Source organism: Mauremys mutica, chromosome 16 (genome assembly GCF_020497125.1).
Source record: "Mauremys mutica isolate MM-2020 ecotype Southern chromosome 16, ASM2049712v1, whole genome shotgun sequence".
Taxonomy (NCBI): Eukaryota; Metazoa; Chordata; order Testudines; family Geoemydidae; genus Mauremys; species Mauremys mutica.
In genome coordinates, this window is record NC_059087.1 from 6,472,616 (window position 1) to 6,485,006 (window position 12,391).

The window sequence follows — 12,391 nt, forward strand, 5'->3', positions numbered from 1 at the left end:
TCCTTGGCATTGTGGGTCACCCCTCTTATAGGGCGTGGGTGCTTGAGCCCTTCTTCCATGTCCAAACTTAGTTTTCTTACCCACCGAAATGTTGGGGTACACTTATTTTATAGGCAGGTATGTTTGTACGTATTAACAACATTGAATTATTTTTACATTTGTTATTTTTGTTTTTCTGGTTCTTTCCTTGTCATGTACCTGTTGTGTACCTTGTGGTGTAGCTGCGATTTACAGAGGACATGAACTTCGGAAAGCCCCCTATGCCAACTTGCATATGTATTTTAGTTAAAGATTACTGCATATATGAACCTTATGCTTAACTTATTACTATTTACCTAGTCCAAAACCTATGTATGCTAACTTTGCCTTAGCTCAACATACAGGATATGGCCTGTAGGTCCCTTGTGTTACAGCCAAACTACTTCAATATAAACCTATTATAATAAAAACAATTAAACCCATAAAAATCCTATTTTTCAATATTTTAGAGAGAGGGGCAAGGAAGCAGGCTAGCCCTATAAGTTACACTAGAAGGGGATGGGAACAGAGCACATTAACAGAAAACAGGAAAAGATTTCTGAGTTTTAATCCCAACTCTGCAAATGATTTACTGCATGGCTTTGGGCAAGTCAGTGCTAACAAGGCAGTGACTAGCTTGGAGCGTGCCACAAAAGTAACGGTGATCATCAACACCACTAAGGGCTTGTCTATGCAACATGGTAATGCGCATTATGGAAGTGTGATTTCTAAAGCACATTAATGCGTTGTGCATGTAGACCCTGCGACCCTGCTGGTGCACAGTAAAAGTTCCCTGATGTTCTTTAATGTAGGCCCATTTCAAATTGTACCATTAATGTGCTCTGTCCATTAGACCACAGTTCCTGTCTAGTAAGAATCACACCCCTAGGATGCGTCTTGCTGCACCGTGTAGATATGCCCTAACTCAAGATTAAGTGGTATGAATTTTTTTCAGTCACCAACAACATATGGCCTGGGAACTTTTTACCAGGATGGACTGATTTAAATCAGCAAACAGGAAGCCTTGATTTAAATCCATTTTAATTTTGTTTTCTTGTGCTTTTTAGTTATTTTCCCAAAGAAAGGTTCATTCTCATTAGTTTGCAACTAAATATAGTTTTTACACTAAGTTTCACACTTTGCTTTGTGCTAACCAGGAGGATACACCATAGCTATATATATTTATTTAAGCAGTTATGAAGCTCAACATACATTTATTCAAATTCTTAATTTTTACATTTTTTATTATGTTAGAAATGAGAGTCACATTTCTTATTAACTATATGTTAATTTGTTACACAAAACTTTGGTCAAGCTGCATTTACATGGAAATTGGAATTAAATTAAAAGCGTTTTCTCTGCACCTGCTAGCTAAACTGCAACAAAAAGTAATTAAGGCAAAGTCGTTTCTGTACAACAGAAACGAAGTACTCACATTTGAAAAAGTGTAAATACCAACATCATTGGAAAGACTGAAAATATAGATACTGAATATAGTACGACGTGACATTTAATAAAAATGGAGATGATATTTTCCCTCTTATTCTGTATATAATTAAATGAGCAGACCCCTAACTGATAAAAATTTGAGAAGGGCTCACTGATGCAGCATATTAGTTTTATTTATTTAAATTATATCAAGTTTAGGCCTTAACATAAGTTGTCAATTTCAAATTAAAAATAAACCTGTTTAAAAGTAAAAAAAGAGAAATATTTAATGTAAATAAAATCAGGGTTAATTTATTCATTTTTTAAAAAAATATATATATTTATTTTTATCCACTCTGCTTTATATTCCCTAAAATACTAGCATGGAAATAATGTTTCAGATGACAAAAATCTGTTTATCAATCTTCATCATCCATAGCCATTTGAACATTTTTAATTTATTTGTAAGCTACTATTACACACAGAAGGTAGTAAAATTGTAGCTAAAAATTACATTTTAATAGGATTCATTTTAAAAAATGAATCATTTAACAACATTACTCAGGGTAATTTCAAACCTATTTTAATTTCTTGTAACTATAATATACTTACCTGCAAGCTAGCAAGTGTTTCAAACGTTTTTAAGTTTGCTTTACATTCATCTTCCTTCAGAGGATTTTCTGTAAAATAGGAAAAATAGTTACTTACTGAGCTACGTACTGAGACAATACATAAAGGGATAAGTTACAACTTACCTTTCTGAATGCGAAGCAGGAATTTAAGAACCTCCACAAGTGTCTTTGTTACACACATTTGCGTTTTGCGCTAAAAAAAAGGGTGATAGTTAATATTTCATTTGGCCTTTGGTGGGTAGTCTTAGGTACACAGCTCAGATGATCGAAGTGCGGCTTGGGAAAGAATACAGGTAAGTAAATGGGTTCGTTGAGATGGAAGAGGGAGGTGACCTTGGGTATGAATTTAGGGTGTGGGCCATAGCGCTGCTCTGTGCCTGAGGTTTGTTCAGTTCCCTCGGAGCCAAGCTATGAGGCTTAGTTTTTCTCCTATGAGAGCTAGACTGCACTGGGTCTTTTGATCCTTGGGACGCCTTGGTACCGGACGGCCCTGGTGCTTGCGGTCCAGCGCTCTCGGTGCCATCGGTACCGGGGCAGTTTTTGCGGGCAGACATCGCTTTTTAGGAGGAGGTGAATCACGGTGTGGTGAAGCATGAGACCACTTTTTTGTGGCTTTTTTAGGACCAGGGTCCTTAGCAGCTGTTTTTGAAGAGGACCCCATAACAGGCAGCTGCAGGTAAGGACTGGCAAGGAGGTGTCCTGGACTTGGGGTTGGAGGCAGGTCAGAAGGATCTCTCCATCATTAAAAGTTTTAGTTAGAGGTCCCTAGCCTTCCATGTCCTCGCTGTGAGTTTCTTGCAGGGGGGACACTTTTGGTAAATGCGTGTCTCTCCCAGGCAGACACACCGCGTGTGGCCGTCTGCCACTGGTATTGAAAGTCTGCAGGTCAGTGTTTGAAACCTGGAGAGCCAGGCTAATGCCTCTTCGGCGACTGCCCGCCTGAGGTGGGGAGAAAAAAAAGGGGGGGGAAGTGTTTTTGTTTTTTTTAAATGGTAATCAGAACAAAAGTGAAAGAAGAAATCAATAACGAGGGAAATAACTAAGGAAGGGGAAGAAATTAGAGGAATATGAGAGCTGTTAAGGGCGCTGCTGTCATTCCAACCAAAACCAAAGGTGGTAGAGAAGGAACTGGGTGACGGTTGGTTGCCCGTGCAGAGTAACCACTCAGAGCAGTGTGAGACAGCTGCTGCGCATGCACAGCCAACCAGGGCGCTGCTACCACAAGTCTCCGACTAGAAGTGCAGGGCGCCAAGATACCTAAAGTGGAGCACCCACAAGGTGTTTCTCCTCAAAGAAGAACTTTATGTAATTTTGTCACACATCAGTGCTATACCATTTACAAACTTTTTTTAGATCTTAGACAAAAATTTTAAAATTATTTGAGCTATATTTGTTTGTTAAATCCTGACTTTACAACTGGGTAAAATTAGTTGTAATGCATTAGGATTTACATTTGTAATTTAATTAATACTCATGGGAGTCAAATATGCAAGTCTCTGTACCAAGATGAAAATGTGCCTCAAAAATACAGGGAACATTTCTGACAGTGGTTTTACCTTACATGATTTGCTTTTTTACAAATGGATGAATGGATACAGAAAGCAAGAGATATGCACCTTTATACCTCTGAAAGGTACGTTAGATTTTACCAGTTCTCCATCAATCACCCCCTTTTTTTACACGTGTTGAAAGCAGCATTGAGAATGCTCAATATACATTTATTTTATGTAGTAAAATTAGTTAATACCTCTTCAGAATTATCTGGTATTGCAGAAAGAAGCAATCTTGCCCATATAGACAATCTCTCTGCAACTTCCTCTGCCTCAGCAATGGGCAGAGATTTTAATAAGTTTAGAGATTCCTCTCCCTGAAAACAAAAAGTTATAAGGCGTAAGTCAAAAATAGTTTGACAAAAGAACTTTAATTTTCTTGTCAGTTATCTTATTATCTCATCTCTTTACTGTCTGACATTATAATGGTGCCCCACCAGATGAGACTTTTTAAGTTCAATTTACAGCTTGGGGAGTCTATTAACTCTCCCCTTTTATAGAGCACACAGTTTGTCATAACATACAAACTCTCTAATATCCCAAAATAGTTTTTAGCATGTGTAGATCCTTTGATTCAGAGAGCTGAGGGCAGCTAAACTACAAGTTTATTTGTTGATAATTACAATAGTTAAAGAAATTGCCTTTTTTTTTTTACGAGTTCTTGCAAAACAATTGATTGATAGCATTTGTAAGCAGGACTATGCAAGCATGACTACTTTTATTACCACATGCTGGTAAGAGAGTGGAATAGCAGAAGTTGGTTACTGTTGAAAAAGTGACTTTCCAATTTTTAGGGTGGGAAACTGTACTTTGGAGGGGGCCTGTCTAGTTCCTTTCCTCAGTCAGAGGAGCCTACCACACTGCAGGTCCATTACAGGGAGGAATATCCTAGACCCAGATCCTGATATGCAAGAATAATCATAGATAAGGCTACCTTTATGTCATGGAAGTCACGGAATCCATAACATCCAGAGAGACCTCCCTGACATTCTTCCCTCACAGCTCCAGGGGCTGTGGGACTTGGGCTGGCAGTCAGCGGGGCACTGGCAGGGTTCTAGTGACAGCAGTGACAGGCAGCCCCCTGCAAGGTTCCAGTGATAGGTGACAGACTCCTGAAGGGGCCCTCCTCAGGGTTCCAGTGACGGGTGAAAGCCTTGTGTGAGGGGGGAGGGGTTGCCTCTGGCAAGTGGCTGGGGGTGTCCTGTTTTCTCTTTGGGAAATATGTTCACCCTGCAGCTTCCAGCTGCTGCAGGCAGAAGGGGAACCTCACAGCTCCCAGTCACTACGGTGGTGGAGGACACAGCAAAAAAACTTTTGCAGCAGCAAAAGTCACAGACAGGTCATGGCTTCCATGATTTTTTGTTTATTGCCCATGACCAGTCTGACTTTTACTAAAGATATCTATGATTTAAGGCAAAGATTGTGTCATGGTTAAAGGTGACCAGCAATTCAATGACTAAACAGTCTCCTCTCATAATGTGGCAGTGCTAAATCATTTAATTCCCCGCTTACGCATGCTGAAGGTTCAGCACATTCCTGAGTCCCACTAACATCAGTAGGACTTAAGGATGTGCTTAAGTGCTTAGGTGAACTGTGACCTAAATTGTCCAGTCAGAAAGCTCTGCAGAAGAGGAAACCACCTGCTAGTCATAGGGATGCAGAAGGTGGGTGTTTGTGCCAGTAAAGAGTTGCTCAATAGCCCTTCCCACAAAAAATGGTGTGTGACATACTCCAACTCTTAGGCCCTCTTTACAACATGGAAACTGACATGTTTTGACACCCTGTGTCAAATATGGCAATGCTGCCAAGCCAGAAATGGACTCTTCTCTTGCTGGCTTGGAGAAAGTCAACCACGCTCAACAGCAACTGCAGAAAAGCTTTAGAAAATGTCTAGCATATTTTATTTTAGCATACACTGTTTTCATTCTTTTTGGCAGTGAATGAAGGAGGATTTACCATGTTTTTCACTTTATATCAGAATATGGTCGTTCAGTAGTGTACACGTGCTTTCAGTGATTATGCATTAGTTCATGGAAAACCATGATAAATTTAACTTACTCATATCTTAGTCATTATATATATATAGAGGCTTGATCTTCAATACTATAATATTGGCTACAACCAGTGTTAGTAGTATGATTGCATGAATTGCATACACAGATATTTGTCAAACTGCAGTAACTGTGCAATTCTGAAAAATAGGCCCCAAGTATTTAACAGATATCAAATGACTACAAAAACTTTCATACCCGATCTCGATCAATCAGGTCCACCATCCTTAAAATATAGACTTCCACACTTGGCAACATATATGTTGCCACAATTTTTAGAGCATCTTCCAGAGAAGTAGGGGTATCTTGTTTCAGAATGTATTTCACCAGTCTCTGAAACAAGAAAACAGACATAGATACTAAATCTTGCTGGAAACGTTTAGAAGCAGAACTGCCAGAGCCTTTCCTCCCTGCCAGAGCTTTTCCACAATGCTGTAGCCTTTTATTACGGCAGAGAAAAGCTCTGGCAGCAGGGAGGCAGCAGTTCACTACGCTGCTAAAAATAGCAATGTAAATGTGGGAGGCACTGCTTGGGCATGTAAAGAGCTATGCAGGGTACAAACTGTAAAGTTCTAGTGCATCTGGATTTTACTTGCCTAAGCAGTGCCTCACCAACTACACTGCTGTTTATACCTGCGTTAGCTGGGCTGTGACGCTGAGCCAGCAAGGGTTAAAACAACCAGCAGGCTGAATGACCCAAAAATAACTTTGAAGGATGTATTAGGAGAGTACTGAAATGGTAAACAGGGCCATTCCTTGTAGATAGTTAGCAAAGCCATGTTAAACAGACCAGTGCTTCTCAAAGTTGGGCCGCCACTTGTTCAGGGAAATTCCCTGGCGGTCCGGGCCTGTTTGTTTGGTTCGGCCGATCGCGGCTCCCACTGGCCACGGTTCATTGTCCCAGGCCAATGGGGGCAGTGGGAAGGGCGGCCAGTACATCCCTCGGCCTGCGCCACTTCCTGCAGCCCCCATTGGCCTGGGACGGCAAACTGCGGCCAGTGTGAGCCGCGATCAGCCGAACCTGCGGATGCAGCAGGTAAACAAACCGTCCTAGACCGCCAGGGGCTTTCCCCGAACAAGCGGCGGCCCGACTTTGAGAAGCACTGAAATAGACTACAGACCCTGAAATGTAGGCCTGAATTGTTAGAGAATTAAGAATAGATACGAATTGTATTTGTCTGTTTACCTATATCTTGTTAGAAGTTTAACAATGTGATCTAATTAGCCTGTAGATATTAATATTTAGATGGAACGTGTGGTGTAATATTATTGTCTTCATTTGTCTTTGAAATTTTTAGTGGACTACCTGTGAACTGTCTGATGGTTAACTGCCTTATGCTAATGAATGCAACTAGTTTCCCCGTGTAAACCTAGCAAATAGGGATTAGCTTCAAAGCAACAATATACATTACCTATTCTTCCGCCAAGGAAGCCCTGCTGTGACCACAGCCTGCTTCTACTGTAACAAAAGTCGTACCTGATTCTGTTTTATCTCAGATCTGCTTAAACTTTGTCAGGGAAAGTCTAAGTCACAAAACTGAGGTCTCCAGGTCTACTCTGGATTATCCCTGCAATTTCTCATGGAAGAATTTGAATAAACTCTGCACATGGATAACCTATTGGACTATAACCTTTTAAATTGATTCTAGAAGGATTTTTACAAATCAGCAACCTCACCATCTCTGCTATGAAACTGACCTAAGAACTGTATTCATATCTGTATATATAAAGAGCTTTAACCATAGCAATGCTTTTTATTAATAAACCTTAGATTTAGTTAAAAAGGATTGGCTGTAAGCATGTACTTGGGTTAAGATCTGAAATATTCACTGACTTGGTGGGTAATGTGTCTGATCTCTTGGGATTGGTAGAACTTCATATATGGTGAATAAGGTTTTCAGTAACCCTCACTATCTTAGACTTGACTGTCTAGAGGGGAGCCAAAGGCTGGAATGCTTAAAGGGAACTGTATTTTGGCTTCTTGATAACCAGTAAGGCATTACAGAAGCTATTTAGTTACTGGCTTGGTGAAATTTAATTACAGATAGGTCCCTATCAAATTCGTGGTCCATTTTGGTCAATGTCATGGTCATAGGATTTTAAAAATAATAAATTTCATGATTTCAGTTATTTAAATCTGAATTGTCACGGTATTGTAATTGTAGAGGTCCTGACCCAAAAAGGAGGGGAGTGGGGAGGAGAGGGAGAGGGAGGGTGTGTGTGTGGTAGTTAAGGTTATCGTTTGGGGGAGGGGGGTTGTGGTACTGCTACCCTTACTTCTGCACTGCTGCTGGCAGCAGCACTGCCTTCAGAGCTGGGCAGCTGGAGAGCAGTGATTGATGGCTGGGATCCCAGCTCTGAAAGCAGAGCCACTGTCCGCAGCAGCAGCACAGAAGTAAGGATGGCATGGTACGGTATTGCCACCCTTAGTTCTGCACTGCTGCCTGCAGAGCTGGGCCCTCAGGTCAGCAGTCGCCACTCTGGCTGCCCAGCTCTGAAGGCAGCAGCACAAAGTAAGGGTGGAGTGGTACGGTATTGCCACCCTTATTTCTGTGCTGCTGCAGGTGGGGTGCTGCCTTCAGAGTTGGGTGCCTAGCCAACAGCTGCTGCTCTGCAGGCAGAGCAGAAGTAAGGGTGGCAATACCACAACCTCCATAAAATAACTTTGTGACCCCCTTTTGGTCAGGACCCTCAATTTTAGAAACTGGTCTCCATGAAATCTTTATAGTATAGGGGAAACACACACAAAAGACTAGATTTTACTGGAGGTGGCCAGATTTCATGGTCCGTGACATGTTTTCCATGGCTGTGAATTTGGTAGGGCCCTAATTATAAACTACACCACCAGTCTTGAGGTTGTCTGCCTTGTTCTTTGCAGTCTGCCTGTTTGAGCATTCTCAGTATAGGCCCTCCAGCGACCATGGCCACATGGGTGTTCAGTGTCTGTATTCTACACAGAGCCATAAGTGTAGACAAAGCCCAAGGGACATGAGAAATGCTAGAGATCTAATCTCTAAATTTGTCTGAGAATAGCCACTGATGCATTGGGGTGGATGGGGAGTGGGACGCAGACTAAGACTGCTTTTCAAATACTTTGCAGAGATCTGTATTGAATAGTGTTTTTCTTTACCAGGCATCTCATTAAGAAAAAGGACAGTGCACCAATCCCATTTGGATTAGAAAATGCAGGACTACATTTTCTCTTTTGTAATCATCTCATCCATATCATTTGAGTTTGGTTCCTTTGTACAGGATAATAGCCTGTGGTAGCATTTACAATGGAAGAACTAATAAGCACCTTTCTGAACAGGTCTCAACAGTAGACTACAAATGCTTACTTCTAATCCAGCCAACTAGCCATTTTAGTAGTAGTTAAATTTTCCTGTCTCCCAAAAGCAGGAGAATGAGGATTAAGTTACATTTGTTTTGCTAATTTTATTTTTACTTGTTCTGGATTGTCTATGTGGTCTGATTCCCCCCCCAATAGAGCTCAGCTCTCATTTAGGCATCTAAAGGAAGTGGTCAGACTTTTCAAAAGAAAAAATAGAACAATGGGAGCTGCTGGGTGCTAAGATCTTTTAAAAATCTGGCTCCTAAATACTCAGCCTTGTTTAGTAATCTTTATTTGAATATATATCATAGAAGAAAAGTAAAAATATAAATAAAAGTAGTATCTCGTCACTTACCATTATCATCTGTTTGTCCTTTAAAAGATTAGTATCTCTTATCCCATAGCCCCGTAACAGCTTCTTCATCTCCATCAGTCTGGAACTTTCCTGCAATAACTTCACTCTACAAATAGATATGTCACTATTATTAATAGCTTTGCTTCTTCTAACGGCATTATTTTTAAAAAATAAAAAGGTAGAATTCAACCCTGAATTCTAATTGAAAGAAAAAAACAAAAAAAAAAGAGTAAAATATCTTAAAAGATTTTGAAGAGATAGGTGTTAGGAGTTAAGTAATGTTCCCTTACTTGACATGTTTCATTTCCAAATGCTGCTTCACCAGCTGCTCCACAGCTGCACTCCAAGGCACCACAGCACCATGCATTATCTGCAGTACTGCATCAAATCTCAGCTGCAAAGAAATCCAAATTTCTCTGAAAACAAAGCTCTACATTACATAATTCCTTCAAGTATAGTTTACCCATAACTCTGTTAGACATGGAAGGTTTCTCCCTTCCCAAACTCCATTTATACAAGGGGGTATCCCAGACACACCCTGAAAGCCTTCAAACTATCAGAATAATTTATAGCCCAATTCTGTTAGAGTTCTACATGCAGAATTCCCATTGATGTTAGATAGCTGTGTTTTATATTTGTAACGTTTTCTAAGATGTATGATTTATTTTCTTCTAAGTTTGTCTTTTGGCAACCTTATTAAAAGGGATTAGAGAGCTTCTTCCAAAAACTTTAAATAAAATATTAAATCATGCAAGGTGTGCTACAAGGTTGTATAAAGTTCTTGAAGGTAGGTCTAATTGTTGTTAAATGACTAAAAGGCTCAGGAAGGTGCTCTTGCAATGCTTCCAAAAATTTATATGTACCTTAACATAGTATTATATGAGAAAAAGAACTGCTGATAATGAAACAACTCTTCTAAAAGATAAACCTACAACTACAAAGCCATGGTGACGACAGAAGTAATCCTGGTGGCTCAATGATAATGAAATGCACAACCACACTGGCCTCTCTCCCAAATGGCACCACTGTGATCCACCACCCCCGAAATCATGAAAATTGAGGGTGCTCTGCACCTTGCAGAAGGCCACTTGCACAACTATCCAGGATAGCTGGAAAGCAGAAACAAAACAGCCTTAAGTAAAGGAAAAGGTAAAAGGCACTAGACCAAGCAAAGAATCCTCCTAGGATTGACTGAAATGCAGGACAGTATTTGGCCCATCTCTTACTTCTACCATGCAATGGATTCTGTTCTTGAATACAAACAATTTTTTCATTCATAACACAACAAGCATAAGATCCATTTGTACATTTATTTAGTGTACTTACATCTGTATCAGATATGCAGCCAATGACAGCTATTGCCTTTGCCTCCCATGCAGTTTCAAACACTGATGTAGATCGTGTGCGACAGCGCTCTAGCAAGTCCTGAGTATTTTGATAAATAAAGTTTAATACTAAACATTCAGAATTATGGCAGGAGCATTCGATAATTTAAACACTAAGGACCAGATTTTATCATTCAGATCAATGGGATTGTACACAGGAGTAAGGATATCAGAAGCTGGCCCTAAATTGTAAGAGTAAATAGCAAACAAGCATACTTGGTTTCTTGCCTAAAATAATGTCCTTTTAAAAAAGGAGGGAAAATTGATACCTTTATATACTGCAAGAGAAGTTCATCCTGTTGTAGATTATGTTCATGTATGTATGGCTTTATAAACTTCTTCAAAATGGATGGAATGAGCTCTGGTGCCAAAACTTTATCAAACATGCGGAATACTATTGTACTTGCATTCTCCTAGGGGGCAGAAAAACAGTTACAGAAACACAAGCTCCACAGCATGTTAGAACAGCACAACAAACAGCATTCTTCCTTCGTTTCACCAAGGGCCTTATCCAATGCCCATGAAGTCAAAGGAAAAACTTCAGCCCCTAACATTCATTGCCCAGCCCAAAGAAAACCAACCCCCCTACAGACTTCTTCCACAAAGCCTTCTTGTGTTGAGCTAAACGTTTGATTTCTCCTCCACTACAAGCTTGTACTGTCATCCAATAGACACTATCAGAAACTGTAAACTAATAGGGGAAGGGACCATGCCTAATTACATTTATATAGCAGTTTATATCTTGAAAGCATTTCCATGCAATAAATGTACTTCATGACACCCTTTTGTGGTGGTTTAATATTATTATTCCTGTGGAACTCTCTGCCAGAGGATGTTGTGAAGGCCAAGACTATACCAGGCTTCAAAAAAGAACTAGAGAAATTCATGGAGGATAGGTCCATCAATGGCTATTCACTGGGATGGGATCCCTAGCCTCAGTTTTCCAGAAGCTGGGAATGAACGACAGAGGATGGATCACTTGATGATTACCTGTTCTGTTCGTTCCCTCTGAAGTACCTAGCATGGGCCCCTATCTGAAGACAGGATACTGGGCTAGATGGACCTTTGGTCTGACCTAGTATGGCCGTTCTTATGTATAGGGAAAGTAAGGCACAGCAAGATTAAATGATCTACCCAAAGCCAAAGGCCTTGTCTACACTTGCAGCTGCATGGAGGGTACATGTAGCTACTGGATATGGACACAGCATCAAAATGAGGACAGACACATGCATGGAATTAAGCAGTAGGTCACAGCTTTAACACAATGGAGGGGTGCTACCTGCCCATCACCCATATTCTTATACCAGGCATTTAATTGGTTCCAGTGCAGAAGTTACAGGGCTCCTTACCACATAACCCATAACACAGGGTAGGCTCTACTCAGCCAACCCGCAGGTCTCAGCTCTAGGTCTCATCACCCTCCCCACCACAAGGGAGACAGAGGGTGTAGCAGGGTGAGGACCTCGGCCCACAAGGATCACAAGGTCTGACCTTGGCCCACAAAGGTGACAAAGTCTCACCCTATCACTTGAGTTCAAGGCCCAGTACCAAAATCCCAGGTCTTTTACCTCTGGGAACTGTTCATGGTATTCTCTTAACTGCATTGGAAACCCGATGCAAGTTGTAATGAACAAACAACTC

At 40.7% G+C, this 12,391-nt stretch overlaps 1 protein-coding gene across 1 annotated transcript in view; it reads right to left on the reverse strand.

The window, feature by feature from the left end:
- Positions 1-12,391, reverse strand: part of LOC123350907 (kinetochore-associated protein 1-like) — a 67,928-nt gene that overhangs the window by 32,807 nt on the left and 22,730 nt on the right. The window contains exons 25-32 of the mRNA XM_044989796.1: positions 11,020-11,163; positions 10,692-10,790; positions 9,656-9,759; positions 9,366-9,471; positions 5,878-6,012; positions 3,826-3,945; positions 2,202-2,271; positions 2,059-2,126 (exon numbers count right to left, since the gene is read on the reverse strand). Coding sequence (XP_044845731.1) covers positions 2,059-2,126; positions 2,202-2,271; positions 3,826-3,945; positions 5,878-6,012; positions 9,366-9,471; positions 9,656-9,759; positions 10,692-10,790; positions 11,020-11,163 — 846 coding nt within the window. The remainder of the gene's footprint in view (positions 1-2,058; positions 2,127-2,201; positions 2,272-3,825; positions 3,946-5,877; positions 6,013-9,365; positions 9,472-9,655; positions 9,760-10,691; positions 10,791-11,019; positions 11,164-12,391) is intronic.